The 25,982-nt window shown below is 50.4% G+C and overlaps 2 protein-coding genes and 1 long non-coding RNA gene across 8 annotated transcripts in view; 1 reads left to right on the top strand and 2 right to left on the bottom strand.

The window, feature by feature from the left end:
• The window catches only part of Agrn (agrin), a 32,973-nt gene extending 11,593 nt beyond the window's left edge, over positions 1-21,380 (bottom strand). For 3 of the 6 annotated variants that reach the window (XR_003481894.2, XM_027398629.2, XM_035439312.1), the window contains exons 1-12: positions 21,083-21,380; positions 19,025-19,286; positions 9,121-9,168; positions 3,362-3,577; positions 3,069-3,293; positions 2,755-2,979; positions 2,381-2,587; positions 1,260-1,478; positions 993-1,187; positions 708-908; positions 477-625; positions 286-391 (exon numbers count right to left, since the gene is read on the bottom strand). Coding sequence is in view for 5 of the 6 variants with exons in the window: in XM_027398629.2 (XP_027254430.1) it covers positions 286-391; positions 477-625; positions 708-908; positions 993-1,187; positions 1,260-1,478; positions 2,381-2,587; positions 2,755-2,979; positions 3,069-3,293; positions 3,362-3,577; positions 9,121-9,168; positions 19,025-19,286; positions 21,083-21,289 (2,260 nt within the window). In the remaining variant the exon portion in view is untranslated. The remainder of the gene's footprint in view (positions 1-285; positions 392-476; positions 626-707; positions 909-992; positions 1,188-1,259; positions 1,479-2,380; positions 2,588-2,754; positions 2,980-3,068; positions 3,294-3,361; positions 3,578-9,120; positions 9,169-19,024; positions 19,287-21,082) is intronic. The other 3 variants (XM_035439309.1, XM_035439310.1, XM_035439311.1) reach the window with 3 other exon arrangements.
• A 92-nt stretch (positions 21,381-21,472) lies between these two features.
• On the top strand, positions 21,473-24,012 carry LOC118238266. The gene is made up of 2 exons (XR_004768068.1): positions 21,473-22,515; positions 23,228-24,012. It is a non-coding gene; the product is annotated as an uncharacterized LOC118238266 (long non-coding RNA).
• On the bottom strand, positions 23,350-24,693 carry Isg15 (ISG15 ubiquitin like modifier). Its single transcript, XM_027398633.2, has 2 exons — positions 24,537-24,693; positions 23,350-23,890 (listed from the first exon to the last, which is right to left on the bottom strand). The coding sequence occupies exons 1-2, from the start codon at positions 24,537-24,539 to the stop codon at positions 23,399-23,401; spliced, it is 495 nt and encodes a 164-aa protein (XP_027254434.1). The 5' UTR covers positions 24,540-24,693; the 3' UTR covers positions 23,350-23,398.
• Positions 24,694-25,982: the final 1,289 nt, after the last annotated feature.

Below are 25,982 nucleotides of genomic sequence, written 5' to 3'. Positions count from 1 at the left end.
CCTGGTTTACACAGCTAGTTCTAGAACTAGGGCTATGTAGAAAGACTACCTCAAAACAAATAAATAAATAAAAATAACAACAAAAAGAAAACCAAAATAGATAAAATTAAAAACAAAAGACAAAGCTACTATCATCATCAACAATAAAAGTCACCATAGCATGTACATATTCCCATAGCCTTATGTCTCTGTCATGCACCATAGAACAGGCACACATAGTGAAACAGAAGCACAATGCATAGAATATTCCACCACATGCTGGATGTGTTTTGTGCAGGCACTTACCACGGCAGGCTCCCTGAGCAGCAACATACAGTTCTTGCTGTGATTCACACCTAGCCTTCTTCAGGTCACACTCAGTGTTATAGGTGATTCCATCTGAGCCACACACCTGGAGGAATGGGGTCAATGTGGGCAGCCTTGACCCTCTCCTCTGTGTGCCCACCCTTGAGCCATGGGAAAGCTGTGGTACTTACTGGGCTTCTAAGGACACTCTGGCAGCTGAAGTCACAGACACATGGTCCATCCTCTGAGTCCTCATCCCAGACACCACCATGCTGCCGGCATAGCTCCTGCTCACACTCATTGTCTTGCCCAGAACCAGATCCCCCTGAGCCACACTCAGCTGCAGGAAAAGAGAACAGTCATCTATAAGGTCTCCATCAGAGACTGAAGTCTAGGGGCTCACACAAGTTACCTGAGCTTACCCTGCTCACATGGCCCTGCACGGGCCTCCTCAATTTCTACCTGCTGTTGACAGGCAGCTTCTCGTAGCTCACAGGCACTGGTGTAGGTGACACCATCACTGCCACACACAGGGCCAGGTGGGGGGTGTTCACAACGGGGACATACACACTGTCCAGCTGAGCATACAGCCCCAAAGGCACAAACTGTGTCTCCACAGGTCTCTACAGGAGATGGTAAAAAGGAGAAGTAAGTATGATTCCCTTGTTGAAGAATCATGGAAGCCTATCCCTTCTTGTCCTACTCACGGCAGTGTCCAGCTGAGGCCACATGTAGGCTGATCTGATGTGTGCAGGCATGGACATGCAGCTCGCATTCACTAGCATATGTGCGTCCATCAGAACCACATACAGGCCGGGCTGAGGCCACACATTCAGTGGGGCACACACAGCGTCCAGTCTCCATCTCACACAGGGATCCAAAGAGGCACTGCCCACATCGATCTGGGGAGGAAGCTCTATCACCATGTTGATCCAAAGCCTCCTCCCAACCCAATCCACTTGCCCACCACTGACCACAGGGTCCTTTGCGGGCCACCCGAATTTCCCGCTTGAGAGCACAGGCCATGGATTCCAGCTCGCACACGCTGCCGTAAGTGACATCATCAGTGCCACACACAGGATCGTAGATACCCGAGCACACCTGCTGGCACTCGCACACAGCTTCCCCATTCTTCACTGTGCATATTGCCCCAAATGAACACTGCACTCCATGACATGGGGATGGGGTCTGGTCTGGGGAGGATATGGCACTCAGCCCACATTCTCCTCCAAATGTAGACAAAGCCCACTCCCACGCAATAGCCCCTCTTCAGGGTGGGAATGGTGGAGGAATAGCTAGATGCACAGGACACAGCAGAGAAAGGGACAGACACACAACAGAGGTGGATGGGGACATATGAGTTTCTGACTGTCCATAGCAGGTCACTGACCCTGGACCACCAGCAGCCAAGCCCTGGGGTATCATGCACATGGGGGTTGAAACTTTTCCCCCAAGAATGGGAAAACCTACAATCACAGACTACACAGGGAAGAGGGTGTCTGTCAACTTGCTCTGAGGACCAGAAGGCCAGGCAGTAGCAAGCCACTCCCCCCAGCCGCGCCAGGGGCAGACCTCGGGCTGTGGGCTCCTGGCGGGCAGGCGCGTCACCTCATCCTGCCAGCAGATCAGGCTGGAAGACACAAGAGTCGGAGCCGAGAGGGAAGGAAGGACCAAGAAGAGACAGATGCAGAAAGAAAAATGGACAGAGGACTGACCAAGACAGACAGCAGAGGCAGGCAGGGCCATAGAGGCCCACAGTCCCAAAGGGACCTCCTGGCCACTGCCCAATTTCCTCCACCCTCTCCACTGGTCCCTTAATTCCCAAATTACAATCAACCTCTAAGAGGCTTGGGACTGCACTGTGTTCCTAGAACAAGGCCCCTGCTGGTGTAGCAAGGCCAAGTGCACACTGCCTTTGTCTCATCTCCTAGGTTCCCCAGTTGCCCTCCTCATAGCCTCCACATACCAGTACCCTCCCCAAGTCACCCCAGCCCAGGAGCCCAGGAGATACATGACAAGGAATGGAAATGGTGTATGATAGGGACAAGGAATGATGCAAGATCAGCTATTCCCAGTTGGATCCCAAGTTGCTCACCACACGGGCCCTGGTGCTTGGGGGGAATAGCATGCTGTTGCCGACACTCAGCCTGTTGGCGCCAACAGTCATTGTCATATGTGTGCCCATCTTGGGCACACACAGGCCTGTAAGTCCCATCACAGATGACACGATCGCAGGAGCAGTGGGGACGGCCACGACGGGACAGGCATACAGAGTTGAACTGGCAGGTATCCGGACACTGGTCTGGGAACAGGAAGGAGATTAGATAAGTCAGACTATCACACCAACTGTCTACGTTGTACAGAGTACTCATGGGCACCTGACATGGTGAGTAGAGACATGAGGTATACAGGAGTGGGGCCTAATGAGCCACACTGGCAGGGCTGGATCAGTTCTCTGGGAGCACCAACCTCGAGTCTGGCACTGGCCAGAGCGTACTTTCTGGAGAAGCAGGCCACGGGTTGCACCAATACGGCCCATGACACAGTCATTTTCGTAAGTGACCCCATCATCTCCACAGACAGGTGCATGCTTGGCAGGGCAGTTCTCTGGCCGCAGAAGCATCTCTGGGTGTCGTGTACGTGGGTTCACACGGCAGATATGATTCATGTCTGACATGCTGCCCTGGCAGGGGTCTAGGGTCCGAGGATAGAAATTAGGAGCTGTCACCAGTGCGCATAAAAGAGTCATGTATGTGAGAAGCAATGTATATTGCTTTGCTTACCACAAGGGCCATCAAACTTCTTGAAGACGTGCTCCTGGTGGTCACAGGCATGACGCAGCAGCTGGCACTCACTAGGATAGTCAATACCATCACTGCCACACACAGGGCCATCAGTGGCCCCAAAGCAGGTAGTAGGACACAGGCATGAGGCAGTCTGTCCATCAGCTGAGGGCACACAGGTGCTACCGAAACTGCAGGTCACATTGACACAGGGGTCCCGGGACCCTGTGGATGTACAGGTGAGGTCATGCTTATTTTCCACTGCCCCACCTCCCCCACCCACACTCACTTACCACATGGTCCTTGGCGAAGTAGGCGGATGCGCCGTTGCTGGTTGCACTGTGCACGCTGTAGCTCACACTCATTGCTATAGGTAGAGGCATCCGAGCCACACACTGGAGCCACCGTAGCAGGGCAGACATTCTTCTTGCACACACAGGAGGCCTGGCCTGGATCCTCAACACTGGGTTCACACACAGCACCAAAGCCACATAACATTCCCCTGCATACTGAGTTTAGACCAGAGGAAGGGTATTAAAGAGGCCAGGAATTGTTCCTAGGTCCACACACCCATGAGCCCTTGTATCATATTCTGTTTGTGCCCAAATCTCATGGAAAGATCCATACTTAAGTATTCACATGACTAAGCTCACCCCGAACACATAAGCACACATACATTCTACAACTGACAGACAGCAATTCACATGCTCAACCCTACCCTGAAAAGCCCCTGGGAGAGCAGTTTCCCTCACCCTATACTCTACCACTGTAGAGAGTTCATGTACTGACAAAAGAATAAAACATTTACTCCCAGCACATCTTCATGGACCCATACACATAGCAGAAGGGCCCCAGCCATGGATGCCTTAGCTCTACCCACATAAGCTTCAGTGCTCAACTTCAGGGTGGGTGGGTTCCTGAGGTTGAGCTGGAAGGGCCTTAAGGATCTGGGTGAGGACATATACTGAGGTGTCTATGAAATCTCAGAGAGCTTTGCCACTGCTAGCTTGAGAAGATTGAGAGGTGTGAATGAAGGAAGCTGGCAGTGAGTACTACATCTCTGTTTTTACTCCACAATACTCTGACTAACCTCAATTAGGTTTCTTTCTTGGGGGGTCCCTTCTGTATCTACCTGACTCCTGCTACCTCTCAGTAAGGACCACCTCCACAACCTTCTGAGGACCCCAACCTCTTTCACTTCCCTCCAGGCCTGATGGGCACTATTTACTACTGGGAGTCTGGAACCACATGTACCCTTTCCTTCTTTCATTGCTCCCTCCCTCATCTCTAGTAGGTCTCTCTCTCTCAGCTCCAGAAGTACAATGTCCTGCCCTGCCTCAACCTGTACTCTGTTTCTACTCTTTTCTCCCTCAAACTCTTTCCTCTGTTTACTTCCCTTGTCTTCCAAGGCCCCCATAGTCAGCTTCTCCCATTTATAATCCTTTATTTCCCACTCAGACTTAAGTTGGCAGTGGCACAGGTCTCTCTGGAATCACACAGGCACCTCCCTTCTGTCTTTCTGGGTCCTTACTTCAGAAAATGTCCTCATTCAAGTTCTGAGTCTTGTCCCAGTGAAACCACTTCCTATATTCAGCCCCACACACCCATTCACCCAAGAGTTTTCTAACATTGCCAACGCAGTGTCATGAATGTCCAGCTCACACATTGTTGCTGAATCTCTACAGCAGCCTATGAAGCTGGCTCAGGGGAAGGGCCTGGTGTTCACTAAGCCCACAAGTAAAGTGGGCACTGGTATATATTCAAAGTTCAGATACCCATTGGGGAAGCCTTGCTAAGCACAGCACTGGGACTGAGAAGCACCCTCTGAGAAGATGACCATGAGCTTGGTAGGCCTCTTAAATGCTACAGCTACCTAGATCTACTAAGTGTTTAATTGGGTACAATTATCACCACCTCACATCATGCTCAGAAATGAACCAGAAGCAGTCTTGGATATCTCCTAGGAGGACAGGGTGCATTGGGGGCTGGAGCCAGCCACTGCCATGGCAATGGCTTGCCCAGCCTCCCTTGTTTGTTTGGGGAGCTTTGCCTCCACCAGAGAAGGGTGAAATCATAGGAACCTCTACCTGCTTTCCCTAGGGCCCGTTGTGTTTGTGTTTACCCTCCTCAGCTCTTTGAGCCAGGTGTTCCCACACTGTGCCTTGGTACCCCCTTCCCCTTCTGTAAATGGAGACAGTAAGCACTTATCAGAGCTATAGATTTGCCAATGTCTACAAAATTTAAGAGAAGAGGCCCTTGGACAAGTATTGGGAAGAGCATACAATAATAGGGTTGTTAGTAAACAGCCTTCCCTGTTTTGGCTCAAAATAAACATATATTATGTCCACCAGTGGTCTCTTTTCATGCCTTGCCAACACCTCTCTCCCACTTAGCATTTTCACTCCCTGTTGTACCATCCTCACATTTGGCCTTCTCTTACTTAAGCCCCCCAAAGGTCTCATACCAAATTCAACAAGTACTTTCTGAGGTAGAGTTGATGCTTGCTGGCTGCTGACCAAGGTGGTCCAGTTTCTGGGTCTGTGCCTGGCACTCAGTTCCTTGGCTGACTGATAGTGTCTGTACTTCTTGGGCCTCTCTATCTGATTATCTGGCCTAGCCAATCTCCCCCAGGTCTCAAATCCACAGCCAAAGGCAGTTATTCATTCCTTCACTCACCGAGACACACACATAGCTCTATAATTATAAGATTCTGTCTCAGCAAAACAACAATAAGAAGAATGATCCCTTAAACCACGGTGATACCTGTTTTATTAAAATTTATGTGGATCCCTTCCCCATAGGACCAAGAGATCACAAAAGTTCAAGACAATTTTTTTTCCCTTTCTTTCCTTTTTTTTTTTGAGACAGGGTTTCCTCTCTATAGCCCTGGCTGTCCTGGAACTTGCTTTGTAGACCAGGCTGGTCTCACGCTCAGTGATGCACCTGCCTTTGTCTCTTGAGTGCTGGGATTAAAATTGCAGAGGCAGGAATACCTCTGTCTGTGACTTGGGAGACCAGCCTGGTCTACGGAGCAAGTTTCAGGGCAGTCAGGAGTGTTATGCAGAAAAACCCTATCTCAGAAAACCAAAAAAAATAAAAAAATTTTAAAAAGTGCACATCATCACCACACATGGCCAAGACAGGTTTTTCTTTTTCCTTTTTTTTTTTTTTTTTGAGACAGGGTTTCTCTGTGAAGCCTTGGCTGTCCTGGAATTTCGCTCTATAGACCATGCTGGCCTTGAACTCGGAGATCTGCTTGTCTCTGCCTTCAGAGTGCTGGGATTAAAGGTGTGCGCCACCACCGCCTGGCTCCAAGACAAGTTTCTTAACTAAATGTTAGAACAGGCCCAATCTGAGACCACCTGCAGACAAGTATGGATGAAGTAATTACACACATGCACATTACAACAGCAAGCAGAGCTGTTTTAATAGCTCTGGACCTCAGGCACCACCACTAAAGTATCATTATGAATGCCCACAGGAAGCAGAGGTTCAGTAAGGTTTCCTGACAAAGCCATAACCCTAATAAACATCAGAATTTAGCTTAGCCCCCATCTGTGCTCCTGGTCACTTCCCCATACTGCCTCTCATAAATATAGGTGGCACACCTGGGCACCTATAAGTCAACAGTCTCTAATGGATCATATCTGGGTCCCCCAATAAGTGCCCTCTTTAGCCCCCGTGGAACTTCTCCATGGCCTCCTAGCTTCCTATCCATGCAATCTTTCATGTGATGTTGGAGGCATCCTGTACTTTTTATATCTACCACGGTGGTAGAGAGTATATTTAACTTCTTTCCTAGTCTTTGGTAGGTTGGAGATGGAACAGATGGATGCCCATGAGCCTGTTTGTGTCCACTTATGTGTGGTATGAGTATTTATTTGTGTGTATGGTGGCCATGGCCGGTGTCTAAAGTGTACAAAGTCAATGTTGGATATCAGTAAGGGCTCTGCATATACAATTATGGGGAATGCAATGTGTATAAGGGAAAGAAGATATCTGGGAGTTTTGAAAGTTTCAGAAGGAGCAGAAATTACCAAGAAGGAAGACCTCTTCCCCCTGATCCTATCTTGAATATAGGTAGACAGCTCTAGGCCTCTTGCTCCTAGTCTGTAAACACTCAGACCTAACCACATGCACCACACCAAAGAACACATTCTACCTACTAACAGCCTACCCCACTGGGAGTGCTTTGGTTCCTTTTTAAAAAATGTGGAGAAGTGATAGCCACTTCCTCTAGTTTCCCAGACGAACAGACAGATTACTTACTCATCCACCAACCCAGTTAATAGTCTCTGCAACTCTAGTAACAGTGGAGGTCAAAGAGCATACAGTGGTGTCCTACTGCCTTAATAATAACTTCCTAGGCAGAGGCACGAGGGGGCATAGCCTCAACTTACCACAACCCAGTCTGGGCTTAGGTCTCTAAAGGGCCTTCCAGATCTCTGGGGGAGCAGCCCAAGGAAGGACACTAGTGTCAGGAACCAAGACTTGGAGCCATAAAACCTGAGCCCAAGGTTAGGTCAGAAGCACCTATCACTCACTATCAGACTCCATTCCCCCTATACCCCATCATTGCCCAACTAGCAGCCCTTGGGACCAAAAGCCTATTGGCCAAGTGTGTCAAAAAAAACATATGCCAGCCTTCTAGCACTACAGACTCAGGGAATAAAGGGCAGTTGGTTATAGATGACCTTTCCCCGTTTGGCCATCACAAGGTAGGAGAGACCCTGTGACATATTGCATCTTCATTAAGTGCCTACTTTTGAATGTCTGGGCTTCTCGTTCCTAAAGAAAGTCCCTACCTGGTTTTACACACTGCTGAGGCCCCCAAAGACTCCTACCTTAACGCTGACTTCCCAGTATAGGATAGAAGGAGGGAGGCCTTGCCAGTGCCAGGATGCCTCTTCTACTCTCAAGACCCAGGAAGTAACCCCAACTATTTATGTAACCCAGAGTTGCTTCCTAGAAAGAGAATGACAGGGTCTATTCTCAGAATGATACCTACAACCTTAATCCTAGGATTCCCTGATGTCCCCACAACCCATATCCTGGTCAAAACAGAAACCATGACTGGGCATGGTGGTATGCATCTTTAATTCCAGCTCTTGAGAAGCACAGACAAGAGGACCTCTGAGTTTGAGGTCAGCCTGGTCTACATAGTGAATCCTAGGTAGTGAATCCTAGGTACAGCCAAAGCTATATAGAGAGCCTGTCTCACCCCTGATCCCAAAGAAAAAAAACCCAGAAACCATGGCTTTGTCACTCCTAAGATAACACCAGACATAGGACTTCTATAAAACTAGTCAGGTGCCCAGGCAGCAGAATTGATGGGGTAGTGGGTACCAAGAATAGAGCCTAGAACTGTCCCCTACTTGATGTAAGGAGCCAGGCCGGATTAGCTGAGATAAAGTCTGTCCCTACTAGTCTTAGCAATTTTTTGTTTGTTTGTTTGTTTTTTTGGGTTTTTTTTTTTGTAACACCTTAAGTTCCTCTTCTCTTTATCATTAGCTTAGTTACAGAAGACTAGACATTAGCAGGCCCTCTGGGAGGGTTGGCCCCAGCCCACAATACCATAAAAAAGGTCAGCCTATCCCTTCCATCATTTGCTTCCTCCCCAACAGGGGCAGACCTAGGCCCTCTAGCCCTCAAACAGCTGTCACTAGCTTTACTGAGCCCTCCCCCCACTACCCAGCCCACTTTCCCTTCTGTGCTTCTGTTTCCAGCCCCACCCTTTCCTGAATAGGGAAAAAGACAAAGAAAAGGAATCCCTCCACAAACAGACGTTAGTGTTCCACCTAAACCTCACACAAATCCTCTGACTTCATCTCTCAACTTGTAGGTTCTACGACTGGTCCAGTTCAGAAGCATTGGCCAGCACCTAAAGCTCCCCGTGGACTCCCTGGAAAGGATCCAGGCCCCCTTGTCCAGCTTCCTACTCCAAATACACCTGGTGTACACACTACAAAACAGTCCTAATCCCAGTAACCCTGTCCCATTTTCACCCCAACTATCAGTGTGCCAACCACCTACCCCAACCACCGCCACTCACCATCAGGAGGCATAGGAGGTGCTGCTGTGAAGTGGGTTCCAGGTTTGTCTAGAAGAGAAAAAAAAAAAAAAAAATTAGGCTCCTTTGAGCAGGTATATTGCTCACTCACAACCACTCCTCAAGGCTCCAGTTTAATCAGCAAGGCTGGGAAGGCTACTGACCAAGGCAGAACAGACAGAAGAGGTCCTGACCTTTTCTCTGCCCCTTGAACTTCACAGCCACCTGCTTTCTCTGGGTAAATCCAGTTCTTGCCCCCATTCCTAAACCCAGTACTGATGCACCCTTGCCAATTCCCACAGTGTTTTCTGAAGCACCATTAGAAGCCTAAGAATAGGTTATAAGAGGACCAGGAATTTAGTGTGATCAATTCAATACCCAGAAGGAAAAGGTGCTGCATCTAAAACAACCCCTGGATTTGACATGATCCTGTCTGCCCTGAAACCCTTGGTAACTGAGATGAAGGGCTCAGTAAGCAGGACAGGGGTATAGCCAGCAGCCACGTACAGTTGCTGAGGAAAAGCAGCACCGCAAAGCCCAGCGTTGAAGTAGCCAACAGGATCAAACAGATGTTGCAGGGGATCATGAAGTAGCGAACCAGCAGGGAGGCACCAGGCTGCTGCCTGGGTCTGTATTCCAGTGGCAGAGGAGGCATGATACAGTTCTAGCCCACTTCCTGGGTGTGGGGGTTCTTATGGAGTGCCCTTAGGCCTCTTCGGAGCTACTCCCCCCATGCTGGGTTCCCTGGAGCAGCAGATGTGATCTCAAAGTTTAGCCAGTTATGGCTGGGGGAGCACCAGGCCCTCCCCAGCCCTCCAGGATCATGGTGGGAGATAAGCAGAATTCTCTCCAAGTAGAAATTCCAAATGTGATCTTAGAAGCAGGCAAACGATGATGGAGAGCCAAGGCAACCCCTGTTGGCTACAATTCTTCTGCCCACTAGCCAGTGCTGTCCTCTGTAGCTCCTGGAGTCTGAAATGCAGGGAAGGCCCCAGAGAGCAGGGGTGCCGGTGTAAGGCCTGTCTGCTCCTGCCTAGCAGAGGCGGGAGCACGATGGCAGCAGCGGGAGGAGCAACGGCTTGGCTTTGGAGAGAGAATAAAGAATCGCGGAGGCGCCTGCCCACCTCCAGTAGCAGTGGCAGCGCGGTGGCAGCAACAGCGGACGGCAGGCAATGCAGCTCTTCTTGTCCTCGCCGGGCTGGGGCAGTGAGTGAGGGGCGAGGGAAGCCGAGAGGGCGGGGGCGGTGAGCATAGACAAAGGAAGATGTCTCTGGGGACTCTAGCGTCCACAGGGAGTCGCAGTTGGGAGCAAAGAGGTTTGGGGTGGATTAAGACCAGGATGCAAGATGTACATAAGGGACAGAGCAGCTCCGGGTAGAGGTAGAAGCTTGGGGAGGGTTGGTGGTGATGCTGGTAAGAGGGCAGGGACCAAGGGAGGGGCGAGTGATGGGAGGGCAATGGGTCTGGAAATTGGAGAACAAGGGAGAAGTAAGAGTGGGCTAAGTGTTTTCATAGCGGAGCAGAGGTTGGGCCTGGAGAGGAGGCAGTTGCCCGACCCCCACCCCATGAAGGCTATTGAGGAGGCAGCAAAATGGGAGGGTCAGCTGAGGCTGCTGTGTGGGCAGAGCAGTCCTCCTAAGGGAAGGACTGAGTTCTGGGATCCAGTCTGCTTGTGCTTATGCATGCATTGTGCCAGTGCCTGTGGTTCCTGATCCTGTAGGCTCTGCCCTGGCGAGAAGGTGGGATTCCCAAATGGCATATAAGGTGCTCAGGTAGAGAGTGAGGTGATGGGTTCAGAAATCATCCCACCTATCTTTCCCCTTGTAACTGACAACATCTTCAGCCACCCATTCACTCAACTCCCCAGCAATGAGGAAACATGTAAGTAAGTCCACGCAAATAGCTTTGAACTCCTGCTATCTCTTGAATCTGACTCTGGAGCACACCCCCACCCTCAAGATACTTTGCAGACTCCAGCAGGGCCACCTGGGGCAAAAGGTTTGGGATAGAAGCACAGTCCACCTACGTTCTGTGACAGGGCTCCTCTCTTGGAGTTTTGCATACTCCACAAGTTTGTGGAGTATGCAGGTTCTCACTATCCACACTTGACATAGCCACCCTCCTGCTGTCTTCATCTCAGCTGAAATCACACTAACAGCCCCCATACCACACACTTGGGTTATACTAACAGGTTTACAGTATCCACAACTCAAGTCTAGTCAGGCTTTTGTATCTGCTATTAGCAAGTCCCACTTTTCAGTAGGAAAGTAGCCAATGATGGCTACTTTCAAACCTCATCCCAGTTCACCTTGAGAGAACCAGATGTCTTTATACCAGGTGCCCTTGGCCTGTCTGTGGGGCTCTTCTATTTCATCTTTCAACTAGCCCTCCTTGGGGCACTAAGACCCTATATTCACTGAGCGTTAACTGGAAATATCCCCACTTCCATATTACCTACAGGTGAAACCTCTCCAAGACCCCTCTGGTCAGACACTTGGCTTCCCCACTGTGCCCACTCCCTTTTGATCTGTCAGACAGGTTTCTCTACCCCAGTTGTTAACACTGTAATCCTCCACTGGGTCATTCATTTGCCAACCATGATAAGAGGCTTTCCATCTTTTGTGGCCCCTAACTCAGTCTTCTAATGAAATTGTGCATGAAACCCCCAAATAAAGCGGGGGTTTCTGAGCCCTACGCATGCAGTCTAGGACAGCATCAGATCTAACTACTGGGAAACTATACTTCCAGATGGCCTCACCTTCTCCTCAGGGGAGCTGTGGCCCTGAATGCCTCCTACTCAACCTTGGCACTGCCAGTGACACAGGTAGCTAGCTCCCCTAGTACCAGGAACAGGGTCTGAGTTCTTAGCTCCCAGGACAGGTCTAGAAAGCCAAGAGAACTTAGAATTGGAGAGCCCAGCACAGCTCATATACATCTCCTGTTTGCTTCACTGCCCCATAGAAAGTACCAGAGAACAAGTACCTTAGGCAATACCTAACAGGCCACAGGGAAGTGTTGGGTATGTTGTTTCAGCCCTGGAATTTCCCAGTGTGCTCTCTACAGGAAGCACAGGAACCAGGGTCTTGGAGGGCTGGGTCCCACCAGTAGTAGTAACCCCAGGTAAGAGCTGGCAGAAGAAGCCTCAACTGATCTTGGGAAATTTGCTGTAGCCTTTGCCTACCCCCATTCACCAAGCAGAAACCCTGAGATCTGCCACTGAAGAGGTCTCAATAATTTTTTCAGTGCTCATATGGGGCTCTCATCAGTCCTGGGCAACACTGGAATGGGGCTTGAGGTCTAATGGGCCTAGCCATGGGAAAGGGAACTAACTAGGCAGGCAGCCTGGCCGCACCAAACCCCAGTCAGTGTCTGAGCCCCCTGCAGGGGCAGGATGCCTTCAAAAAACAAAGAGCCTTTGAGGCTCTAGGCCAGTGGGGGGAGGGGAGCACAGGCTACTGGAGTTATTTTGGGATCTTTAGACAAAATCATTCAGCCTAGACTGCCCCAGCAATGAACAGGATGCTGATCCAGACTTAACCCTCTGGGATCACACCCTACTAACATGCAACCACACATATGAGCCAAGACACTTAGTACTTCTGCTTTCCAGCAGTCACTCAAACTCGCAGGAATTGAGTCCCCTACCTGCCAACAAACACACTAGACATTCTTTGTGTAACAAAGCTTGTCCCTCATTCCCTCATGATGGGTGTGGCCCTATGCTCTGGTACTTCTCAGGACCAGAGGAGGTTGGGGGATGGGGCCTCAAGAGGGTACAGAGTCCAGTCACAGTTAGCTCACTGGTCCCATTCTCATGCAGATAACTCCTCTTTTTCTAGATAGCTTTCAACTTCCTTAGAAAAGAAGGTAAAGAGTTAGAGGTTGGATGACTGAAAGGAGCCCATTGAAAAAGCTGCCTACCCAGACATTCAGCACACACATTCATTCTCCAATGCATAGGTCTCACCCAGCAAGTAGACATGCCCCACCCTCTGACCTCTGGTCAGGCCAGGGTGAGGCTCCCTGCTCTCTTTGGTGCTGGGGATTTCTAGGCATGCATTGCTCACGTTAATAGAGGAGGTACCTGATGGACTCAGTTCTGGCTGCTCCGGTGGAGGCAGGGCAGTACCATCCTAGACCTCTGATGTCTAGCCTCAAACTGTACCTTGTTTTTTCTTTCTCCCCTCCTCCCCTCAGCCTTAGATAATAGGCACCTCACAGCAGGGCAGAGGTACTCAGCCCTACTGCCAGCATGAGTGGCCTCCAGAGTTCTTGCCAGCTTCAGGCCTAGGTCAGAACTGTACCTACCCACCCACCTGGACAGTTATCCTGCTTTACAGGTTGGTTGGATTAAATTACAATTTGGGATACAATAGCACTGTCTTTTAGGGTAGCCAATATGCTGCCAGATTGCCCCTTTTCCATTCCTTGGCTGGCTAGGCTCCTCAACCTAAGGCTGACAAACCAATCAACTGAGCTGGGCGGTGGTGGCGCACGCCTTTAATCCCAGCACTTGGGAGGCTGAGGCAGGTGGATCTCTGAGTTCAAGACCAGCCTGGTCTACAAGACCAGGTCAGCCTCCAAAGCCACACAGAAACCCTGTCTCGAAAAACCAAAACCAAACAAACAAAGGAAAAAAACTAATCAACTGGTCTATATCTCTCTGAGAAGCTAAGTATGTGTCTGTCTGACTTCCAGAAGACATCCTGGCAGTTTCAAAAGAAGGTCAGATGGGTGAAGTGAAATTTGCATATTGTCCAAGTGATGAGTGGGGTCACAGCTGTCACAGGGTCAGAGTCTTTAATACATATCCTAAACCTTTCAGATTTGGGGAATTCCATATGGACCTGGGCATTTTCTAGAATGACCAAGAGCAGCTGAGCTGGTGAAAAGGCAGTGAGGGTAGGGACATTCATACTGTCCCTACTGCTCCTTAGGTGTACCTGTTTGTTAGGCCCTACCTATCTCCAGGAAGAAAAGGAAGGAGCTAGGTGACACCCACATGTGATCAATGCTTGGTGAGTCAGGAGACCTTGGTACCCTGCTTAATACTCCAGCTGTGATGAGTTAGGTTCGAGACATCAGACACAGGAGAGGGATGAATACAGCAGGGGTCCTATGGCCCAAAGACACAGGCTTAGTTCCAGAGGGCTTCATGGAGATGGTGGACAGCCCGCTGTTAGGATGAGAAGGAAAGACAATAAGGGGGACAGAGGACTGACTAGAGGTGCAGGAAGGAGGGAGCAGAGACAGATCCAGAGAGTAAGGAGCCTAGGGCAAACAAGGAGGAACTTTCCTATTGGAGTAGTGCTTGGGATCAGCAGATAGGCAGGAAGGCCAGCCCAGAAAGAGATTAGGTTGCTCTCTCAGCCAGGGGACAGGCTACTGGAGAGTAGTCCTCTCCTTTCCTCACACTCTCTTTCCCAGGTAGCAGCAACCACCTGTTCCTTTCATTTACCTTTATCTCAACTCACTGCTCCTTAGGAAGTCACTAAAACACCATCCGGACTCCGTTGAGGGAACCAGCAACAGCAGTTGCCCCATGAAACCCTATAGGGAATGGTTGTAGAATGGTGATTGGACATGTGCAAGAAGGAACTGATGGAATGAATGATGGAAGGCATCACAAGCCACTCCTTACACCTGATGGCTTCCTTTCCAGAGTAGGGGACAGATATCTCAATCTTTCTACCAATATAGTGTTTGTGCTTTGTTCTATATGTGCTGGAACCTCACTTGTGGGTACAGGGGCCTGCACAAGCATAATGCGAGCCTATATTTTCTGGGATCTAGGATGTGGTGGCTTACCTGAGGCTAGCAAAAGATAGAGGGCAGAGGGGAAGAAGAGGGGTGTGTCAGTCTCTGGGTCTGACAGGCTTGTAAAGGTCAGTGACTAAGTTCCCTTGTCTCCTGACCCACACATCCCTCATTTTAATGTTTGCAATACACTCCAGTCACTCCTAGAGGCAGCCCTCACAAAAGGTGCCCCTGGACCTCCAGCACAACTGGACCCAACAGAACTAATAGTGAACAGATGCTGAGATTCACATGCACGTGAAGACAGCAACCAGGACCTGACCACTTCGACATAAACCCAGAAAAAACAAAATAGTGACAACTATCCCACCCCCAAGTTGCAGAACTAGGCATACACATCTATAAAGTTCACACAGCTGGAAACAGCCCAGCCTATGAGGATAGAGCCTCCCTGTCTTCCCTTCCTCCAGGCCTGGGAGGAGCCATCTCTATTGCCGGTTAAATTGCCCCTGCAGGGGGCCTTCCTCAGAGGAAATTCTCAGGATCTGTGCTGAGGATGGGCGGGGTGAGATCCCTTGATGCCCATCCTCCACCACAGACCTTATCAGCTCTCTCAGCTTCCAATATGGTTCACATATGGCCTAGAGTTACAGGGGGCCATAGAGTCCTCTTCTAGCTGGTCTGCCCTGATAAGGACTGTTATGGTAGCCCTTAGTCCAGACCACCAAGGCTTCAATAGCTTAGGGCTTTATTTCCTCCCTGAGGTAAACAGCTGACTTGAGTCTCACAGGAAGAGAAAAAAAGACAGCTGTTTTCTACCCTTTTGTGACTCCAGCCTCTTATGCATAGCAACCAGGCATAGGAAACAATAAAGGGTCCTTATCAATCAGTGAACCTGAGGTCCTGAGTGTGTCCACTTCCTCTCTGAATACCTCCACCCTATTCTCTCCTACTTTAGCTTGTATGAACTAATGAGTAACCATAGACCTGAACTGGGTTGGGAGTAGCCTTAGACCTGGGTCTCCCAATTCCTGTGGTCAGCAATAGGGGTTCCCATGCCAGTAGGATTACCATGGGTGCTCAAGCAGGTGGGAACAGAATTTGCTTTGTCCAGAAAGATCCATGTAACAGAAGTAACCACTTCTGGACACACCGTCCTCATTTCTAATTGACAGGGGAGATGGGGGGCATCTTCTCTGGGTAGGGATAGGAGAGTAGTATAGATCTGGAAAAAATCAAGAGTAACTTCCACCAGCTCCATCTTGCCTACTCACTGCCTAAAGGGAGGCCATCTCCACAGAACCAATTACCTGCCTGTCACCCACCTGTAAGCACCCATTGATTCCAGCAAGCAAAGCCCACCCCACCAAGCTGCCTCTGTGAGCCCAAAGATAAGACATGTCCATTCCTGCAGCCAACTTCTCACTCAAACTCCTACCTGGGCAGGCCCTTCTCTATGGGCAAAAGGCAGTGGGGATAGTAACCCTCCAGCTCTAGCAGGCTCCAGCCTGGACATGTCTGGGGGAGGGGCCCTCAAAGGACTGTGGGTGGGGTTGTAGAGTGGTAGAGAACCTGGAGTCCAAAGGGAGAGCCACCTCCTCCCTCAGCAGAAGGAATGTGGGGGAGGTGAGGGGAAAGAAAATGGCAATGGGAGTCTAATCTTAGCCTGGAGGGCAGTCCTCCCAACACTCTAGGGACCTTCACAATATCCTAGGCAATCCCAGTACCAGAAGTTAGTCTTAATAGATCAGGCTGCTCCTATCCACTGCCTTGGGACCTGGGGATTCTCTTCCTGAAAGCCCTGGATAGCTGACCTAGCAGAGAGAAAGGGCAGAACCAATTTGGCCGGCCCAGGACAAAGGAGTCACCAAGACCCCAGCTTCAGAATTGAGAAGGGCCAGGCTGGTCAGGTGCCAGATTCACTCAACCCAGGCCCCCTGCCCTGTCCTCGTGCCAAGTGCTGGCTGGAACAGACAACACTTCTTTTCTCTGCTCCTGGCTTTTTGCAAGGAACTATAGATCCCCAGTCAGGCTTGTGTCTCCTGGGGGCTTCAGGAAGGTGCCAATCCAACCTTCTCTAAAGACACAGTGTTGTGGGCCTATGTTCAGCACCCTTAACTGGCAGTGAAGATGATTCTCCACTTCCTTGACAAAGCTTTGTCAGAGTGAGAGGTCCCTTTCCAGAAGGAGCAACAACCACTCTTGCCCAAAGGTGATGCAAAGGGAGGGGCACATACCTGCCCCAGTTATGCCAGGAATGTGGCTCCCCAGGCAGAGGACCAAAGGAGCCTTTCTGGGGGGTGGGGGAGGTGCTGGCTGGCTCAGGGGTGTTTCAAAAGTGAACAAGAGGTCAGAAAGTGGCCCAGATTTCACCCAGTTTCCAGTGTGAGTGGTACAGGTGTAGAGGGCCTGGAGACAGATTGGGAAGACTGGAGGGATGGGCTGGTTTCCAAGTGTGAGGACCTAGGATGAGGCTCAAAAGCCTCATCACTTACAGATCAGGAAATGGGGTGGGCAAGAAGATACCTCACTTCCATTCTAGACCTAAGCTCTTTGGGTGTTCTGACCTTGTCTTAACTTAGCATTCTGGTCTGCTTTCCAAACAGATCTAAGACACCATTTCAAGCTTCTTACAGTGATGTCCAGGGTCCTTGCTCTGCCCCACCCCATCTTCCACAAACCTTAAGACATCTCTTCAGCCTCCTTGGCTGTACCTATGAGTCTTCGGTCCTATATCTGCCCTCCCCTCCACCCCCACCACACACACACCTACTTCTGGGCTCTCCTCTGGTAAAATGCTGGTCTTTGAGTCTTGGGAACTAAGTATTCCTAAGTGTCGGCCATAGACAAGAGCACAGGAAGGAAGGCCTTCTTTCCATGATTCTTCTTCCTAGCTGTTCTCCTCCAAATTGGGCTCTGCTAGCACCAAAGCCAGAGTGCAGCATGGGGATAGCCGGCTTTGGTGTGATGCTAAACCTTGTTCTGTTACTCCCTACCATGACCTCTGATCTCAGGGATGTCCTCAGTTACTGAGTCATGGACCCTCAGACTACTAGATTCACCCAACTATTAATGATTCACCCTCTTTATCTTGATCTTCTCAGCCCCCTACTTAATCCAAAGTTGACATATCTGCCTTTGGCCTCACATTCACATCCTTCCCTGCCTTTCCTGCTCCCTAATTTTCCAAAGCACAAAACTTCCACACTAGTGCCAGAACCTCTGGTTCTTTTCTAGATAGGGTCCCGGCGGCAAGAGCTCAGAAGCTGGTTATATCTGACTGAGAGGTCACAGGGTTTTCTGTTCTGGCCCTGTCCCTCTTACACCCAAGGAAGGGTTCTAGAGACAACCCCCCCCCCAAGAGCCCAACCATCATCAAAGCAGAAAGACAGGAGAGAAGTCTTCAGAGCTGGCAAACACATCACATCAGAGAACCATAAGTCATGACCCTTGCCACTGCTCTGAGAAGGAAGTTTCTGTCCCCAGCCCCACATCCCTTTACAGCCAGCCATGAGGGAACAGACAGGATGCAGCAGCAACAAGAGAAAAAAAGCATTCTTTACCACATTTCCCCTCAAGGGTCTCAGTCACCAACAGGGGCTGTCCTGAGGAGGACAGAGGGGAGACCTGGGTGGTCATGTGATTCTAGTCACCTTCTAGAGGATGGATCGCATCCTAATCCCACAAAGCTGCTCTTCTACAAACTGTGGGCCTCTGGAACACAAAGGCCAGTCTCTACCTTCCAAACCCCTATGCCTAGTCACAGGAGTTTACTCAAATGTATAGATCAAGACAGATTTTTGGACTTCTGGAAGGATAAGACAGGTGGGTCCCAGGTTGTCCCATACCAAAGGGCCTTTCAAAGGGTAATGTGGAGAGTGCTGAAAAAGAGAGAGCAGATACACCTGTCTCTTTGCAGGGCAGCACCTTGTTTATGGCTCAAAGACAGCTAATATCAGAGGTTAGGGTGTCTAATCTTTGTAGCTAGAGATGTAGCCAAGAGCAATTATGTTGTATCACAGGTAGGTAGCAGAATGGTTATTCTTCTGCCCATGGTAAGCTCTCCTCTGTATCCTGCCCCCATCCCATAAAATTTGTCACCATCAGCAAGGCAATAGCCCTTAAAGGAACACCCTCACCATGCACGCACCTTCTACACAGAACTCCACCTCTTCCAGGTTCCTCAAAGTGATCCGCATAAGGCTGGAGTTGAGCATCAGTTCATTCTTGTGGGCTGGCCACAGGTAGGGTGGTGCTGGGTTCACAAAAAAGATTCTAGTGTCCCCAGTAGACACCTGGTTGTCACAGATAAGGGGGTCTCCGAAGCCACCAATCACCACCTTGTTGCCACCATCCAGCAGACTCTCCTGGGCCACTACATCTTTGCCTTTCAAGTACCGCCACACTCGAACCTGAGTGGACATGGAGGTAAAAGTGTATTGGTCTAACAGGGACAGGATGCCAGACTGGACACCTGGGTCCTTTCCCCTCTTTTGGTCTCACTTGCTCAAGCCAATGTCCATAGTGGACTCCAGCCTTGGGCAGAGATGTTCAAAATTCTGTGAGTCAGCCCCTCAGGAAAAGCTGCAGGGAAGTAGCCACCTACTGTATGACACATAAATAAGAAGGCATACCACCTAAGCATATTCCCAGCCCAAGTCAAACTACAAGGGTCCATCTCAGTCAGGGCTTGTCTGGTATGCAGTGCCAATATTCTAGACCCCCTAGCTCACTACCACTCAGGACCAGAAACTTTAGATGAAGGGACTTAAGAGCAAGAACCCAGCTGGAATCTTCACAACCCTGTGTGTGGGCTGACACCTCCCCCAGGAAGTATAGACCCACTTTGCTCCACAGTCTGCCCGAGTCTGTACAGCCAAGGCAGCTCTGAACCACAAAGTCAAGTTGGGGCAATGCAAGTCGGCCCCACCCTCCACCTTCTCCTTTGGGGCCCTGAGGGCAACCCCTCTGACAGACATAGTTGGAGGGTGTAGCCTGCAGCACCCACAGGACAAATCCAGGAGCCCAGACGCTTTTAGGAAAGGAGTTCTTGGAAGGGGCCCCTTCTTTGGGTGCTCTTGGGGTTTAGGCTCTTGGAATGAAGGGAGCAAAAAGACAATGGGCAGCTTGTCCACCTGCCGAGCTCCTGCTAGGCACCTCAGAAGCGCAACACCTATGGATTTGAGGAACCTCATTTACCTGCCTGCCACCGCCCCCCACAACAGTAAACTATTGAGGGAGATAATCCAAACGGGGGGAAGCTCACAGTTTTCACACCTCCCCCACCCCAGCCACACCCAGGAGCAGCGGGGAGGAAGTCGGGAAAATCCTGCAGGGACTTGGCAAAGTGCCTTGGCAGTGAGAGGAGGGGGGCCCAGCCAGGGGATCCCATGAACACACGCTACTCAGAAAGTCACCATCCTTCCCATAGGAGCAAGAACGATCCTATTTCTAGTGAAGTGGTTTGAGGAGCTAGGAGAACCAGCAACGGGTATTCTGAGGTTACCCACTATACCTATTCCAAGGTGCTTTCAAATCCAGCTTTAGTTGAAGCAGAGTCGACTCTTCTACTGTATGGTAGAGGAGACCCAGTTCTTCCAGGAGAACTGAGCACCTGCCCTTGCTCTCTGTGCACGGAAGACTCAGCCATAGTTCTCTGCCTATCTCTCTGCTCTTGCTTCACCGAAACCCAATCACTGCAGCACCTTACGAAGGCTCCCTGTACTTGTGGATTAGACTAGGCACCCTTCCTCTCCGCGGACCACCCCTTCTCGCCCTGGTAGAGGGCCTCACCACAGTCCGAGTTCGTCCCCAATTCACACCTCCCCAAACCCTATTCCTTTCCTTTGACGAGAGTGTACACTTGTTTTCAACAAGAGGGGCTTTGGACAAGGTTGGGGGCAGCCACCACTGCAACTAGGGCCTGGGCACCACGAGAACAACCACAGCGGCCCGGCAGTAACTTTCGCCCGGAGCTGCAGAGTTTTCCGGGACCTGGTGCCCCACCCGCAGGCTTGGCGGTCGCCAAGGGAGCTCGAGCTGGAGCTACAGAAGCGTTCCGGTCTCGTTCCCACGGCTTGGGGCCGGGGTCCCAGCAGGGCGGCCAGCACGCGAAGGGCGGGCCTCGGGGCTGGGAACCACGGGGGAATAGGGCCCCCGGCTGGGATTCCAGAGGGCTGGGGTCTCGTGGGGTTTTGCCGGGGCCCACCTTGCACGAGTACGTGTGCTGCACCGGGTCCACGTTGAGAATCTCCTCCACCGTACCGGTGAGCACCACATTCGCCTCCTCCTCGCGCCGCTCCAGGGCGCGCTCCGGGCACGTCCCGCTGGCGCCGGGCAGAGTGCGCTCGGCCACCACCAAGAGCAGCAGCAGTGGTAGCAGAGGGGCCGGGCAACATAGCCGCAGGCTGGCCATGGCGCAGCCTAGAACGGCGGAAGGCAGCCGGGAGAGCGCGCGGGATGGACCGTTCAGGGGGCAGGACAGAACTGGACCGCAGCTAGGCGGAGGAGGTGGGAGGGCGGACGGCGTGGGGGCGGGCCAGGGGCGGGAACTGAGCAGCACCGCCCCTCCCCCTGGGAGCTCGGCCCGCCTCCGCTCCCTACGACCAGCGCGGGCAGCGAACAAAGCCCGGAGACTGCGGCGCCGAGCTGAGGCGGGGGCCTCAGCTGGGTGGGTGGCAGGCCGCCTTGGGGGAGGGGAAGGTGGGGCGCCAGGCGCCCTTCCCCCGTCCGCCCAAACTGTCCTCCCACCAGGAAATGCAGCTGAAATCAGGTTAATGTATAATCTAGGGACGACGTGCCGGGACTTCCAAGGGACTCGCCGGGAGCGGCAGGGTTCTCTGGATAGGAGAGGCTACCGGAGCTGGACCTCTCTTTCCCCTTGTTTCGGCCCCACAGCAGGATTGCTCAGAGCTCCCGCGGCCTTAGGGCCCCGCCATAGGCTCTAAGGTGGACTAGAGGGACTACGCCCCCTGCCGGTGGCCGGTCTGCGGTGACTGGCCTGAATTGCGCTCAGACCCGCCTACCAGCCCTCTAGCTTGGTAGGACGGTGGGATGCTTCTTATCGACCTATGGCTACCTTCTCTTGTCTTGCTGCGGAACCTACCACAGCTCCTCCTCCTTCCCCTCCCCCTCTGTGGACCGGCGCTTATCCAGCTTCGCCTGGCTAGGTACAGGGTACAAACTGAGGCCCAGGAGAGCTAAGCTAGCTCCGGATCTACAGAAGGTTGAAAGAAAAACAGAAGACAGCTCTGTCTTCACAATACTGGGATTGCTGTGCCTGGGCCACAGGCCTTTGAACCAGAAGCTAGAATAAAGTGTGTGTGGCAGAAGCGTTTCCTCCTGAAAAAGGTACTACCACCAGGACCCTGACAGGCTTCAGGGAAGGGGGTGGTCAGTGAAGGTTTGGTATCACGTCTATACAGTGGACACCAACACCCTAGATCTGGAGTCACCTGACCCAGGTATGCACAAACACACCAACCAAAAGTGGGGGCTTCTGAGTCTCCACTCAAATTCTCTTTAAAAGTCTGAAGGTTGAGCCGGTCGGTAGTTGCCCACGTCTTTAATCCCAGCACTCAGGAGGCAGAGGCAGGTGGATCTACTGAGTGAGTTCCAGGACAGCCTCCAAAGCTACACAGAGTAAGTAACCTTGTCTCAAAAAACCAAAAACAAATAAATTAAAGTCTGAAGGTTGAAATGTTATGGTCCCCCAGGACCATAAAGGTACTTGTCCTGACTTGCTTGTGCCTTAGGCTGCCTCAAAGCATGAGTAAGTAACTAGAGTAGGAAAAGACAAGAGAAAGGAATATCAGGCAGGAAGGGGATGAAGGCTTTCCAATTGGGTGCCTCCTATCTGAGATAGGATTTCCTTTGTGGACAAGTGAGGCCCCGAATCCAGGTGCCCCCTTACATGCCAGTAATGGCCCTCTTTATAGCCCTGATGAGGTGTACTTGCTAAACACCCATGTCCTAAATAGCAACTGGTTGATGTGAGTAGGGAGGCCCTGCCCTACCCTTCTGTGGACTAGTGCTGGTGGGACTAGAAACACCCACAGAAAAATACAGCACCCTCCTTCACAACCCACCCAGGCAGGTCCGAGAACATTCCTTCACTATTTCCAAAGGATCTGGGGAGCAACTGGTCCCATTAGGAGCCTCATCCTATTACTTACAGACCTACCCCGACCTGTCCCTAAGCCAGATACAGAGATCAGGACTAGTTGTTGAGGGGCTGGATGAGTCTCAGAACTGGGTCCCAGAAAAAGTGTCTTTCTCTAGATGTGAACTACCCAAAGGGTTTGGAAGGGGAATTCTCTGACTAGGCTCTAACTGTGAAATCCTTGTCCCTTAGCTTGGCAACATAAGGCCTTGTCACAATGGATGGACTTGGGTTCTTTCACCTGACCTCAGCAGGAATGTAGAAGAGAAGGCAACTGATGGACATTTTTGAAGGACAAGCACAGGAGGCAGAACTTCTCATTGGATCACCTTTTATTACCAACATAGGCTATGGATAGAGGCCTCAGGCATAGCATACCCTCCTTACCCCCCCACCCCGAAGGCGCAAATTCATGAACACTATGCACTGGGGCTTTAGGTCATACTCCCCCAGTGGCTGTTGGTCCTCCATGGGCCTTCCCTCAAAGCTCAGCCAGAATTGGTCCTCCTGTATGTGCTCCTTCTGGGACACCTGCCTCTTAAGCTCTGCTACGGTCTGTGTCAGCCGGACCTCATAGATACTGCTTCGGCCCCGATCATTCCGAACCAGGATGCTCAAAGGGTTGTTGCAATTCTGTACAATCAACATGACAATGCTGTCAGGGCCCAGGCCCTGGCTGATGAGGGCAATGTTCTCTTGTAGCATGTTGCCACTTTCATGGGCCAAGCGTTGCTGGAAAGCTGGAACACCAGTCTTGTGGAAAATCTGCCTCTTCAGTCCCGATAACGTCATGGAGTTAGTCAGGGGCACCAGGAACTCGTCACCCCCCAGCATCTTCACCTTCAGGTTCCAGGTCTGCAGGCATCACATGGGTTTAGCAATGATTCTCAACCTTCCTAATGCTGCTACTCTTTAATACAGTTCCTCATGTTGTGGTGACCCCCAACCATAAAATTATTTTCATTGCTACTTCATAATTAATTTTGCTACTGTTATGAATCATAATTTAAATATCTGATATACAGGATATTCTATATGCAACCCTTGTGAAAGGGTCATTTGACCCCAATGGGGTCTTCACCCACAGGTTGAGAACCACTTTAAAGGTTTAAAGACTCCTCTGGCACCAGTACTGGTAGTTACTACATCTGAAGCACTGGTCACAGGACCAGTTCCCATACCCACCCCCATCCTCTCCTCCATCAGAGGGGACCATCCAGGTATGGGGATGATACAGAGGAGTCAGTTCTAAAGGACCAAACTCCTACAACCATCACATTTCAGTTTACCCACCAAGATATCCTTCTGGGTCCAGCCCTAAGGGATCTAGGGCTGGTAGCTGAGCAGACAAGGAACCTAAATCCCTCCCTCATAGTGATCTTTGAGCAACTATATTCTGTTTCCACACTGTGACTATTCTACCTCTTGAAGACCCTCTCAAGGAATGGAGGAAAGCCAACTAGAATGGAAACCATCTGCTCCTGCCCCAAATAGGACTCACCATGGCTGTAGGCTTTATCACTAGGTCCCCTGCAGGAACTGAGGAGTTTGCTTGTTGAGGCTTCTGGCTGCTCTCTCTCTCACATCCAGAGACAGATGTGTGAGAGGGCAGCTCTTTTAAGTGTATGAGCTGTGGGTGTCAAGGGGCGGAGTCAGAGCAGCCTTCTGTTTCGGTTTCATTTTCCCAAGGCATACCTTAAATGAATGGGAAAACCAAAACCAAAGCCAAAGGAAAAGAAACTGTAGCTGAGAAGAAAAGGGACTGGCTCTCCAGGGTCAAGATCACAACTGAGACCTGTGTACTATGAAACCCCCTAAATATCCAGCATTTCAGATCCTTTATAAGGCATGTAAAAGTCATAATAGGAACTAATAATAGGAAACTTATTTTTCATTTATCAGCTTGAAAATTAGTTATCTTGGAAAAATGCCACAATAATTAATTCAGAAACTGCACAAAGTAGTGACAATCAAAACTGCCCAAAGACAACAACTATTGGTTATTTGTTTAGGACAATAATTATTAGAATGTACTGGGGGGGGTTATAGGAAGCATTTTGTTGTTGTTTTCAGACTTCTCTGTGTTGCCCTGGGTGTCCTAGAACTTGCTCTGTAGACCAGACTGGCCTCAAATTCACAGAGATCTGCCCACTGAGTGCTGGGATTAAAGGCATGCACTTCGGCCACCACCACCATCTGGCCAGTAGGAAGTATTTCTATCCTAGGACAATTTATTAAGACCTTATTGTTTACATGAAGAGGTAATAATTGAGTCAGATGGTTTTTGAGCTAGTCCTTCTATGCAGTCCGTGCTGACTTCAAACTCACTATGAAACTGGCCTTAAACTGATCCTCCTTTCTTTCCTGTCCAAATCCTGAGATTACAGTTACACATGTTCTATGCCAATTTCTGCAGTGATGGGGAACCCAGAGCTTCATGCATGCTAAGTAAGTACTCTAACTACTGAGTTATATACTTACTCCTCAGATTTTTTCCTAAGGTTTATTTTTAATTATGTAGATTGGATATGGGGTGTGGGTTCAGATGTGCATATGTGAGTACAGATGCCCTTAGAGTCTAGAAGAAGGAATCGGATATATAAATTTTGTTTATGTATTTATGTTGCATGTATGTATGCATATGTGTGCTTGTACATGTGGAGGTCAACATTAATGTTGAGTGTCTTCTTCAATTACTTTCCACATAGCCATCTTCCCAGCCCAATAGCAAACATTTTTAAAGGAGTAGGATCTTATTTTTCTTTCCAATGACTATATGAATGAAGACAGCCCATTTCACAAGTTAACCTTAACCATCAGTATGGCAACCAGAGATGGGATGGAGTTCCTGAGGCCTCTTCCTTCTATGTCCCCTGCTTGTCTGGTTTTCTTTCTTTTCCTTCCTTCCTTCCTTCCTTCCTTCCTTCCTTCCTTCCTTTCTTTCTTT

Source organism: Cricetulus griseus, chromosome 2 (assembly GCF_003668045.3).
Source record: "Cricetulus griseus strain 17A/GY chromosome 2, alternate assembly CriGri-PICRH-1.0, whole genome shotgun sequence".
In the NCBI taxonomy this organism is placed as follows: Eukaryota; Metazoa; Chordata; class Mammalia; order Rodentia; family Cricetidae; genus Cricetulus; species Cricetulus griseus.
This window is presented reverse-complemented; position numbering and strand designations above follow the sequence as displayed.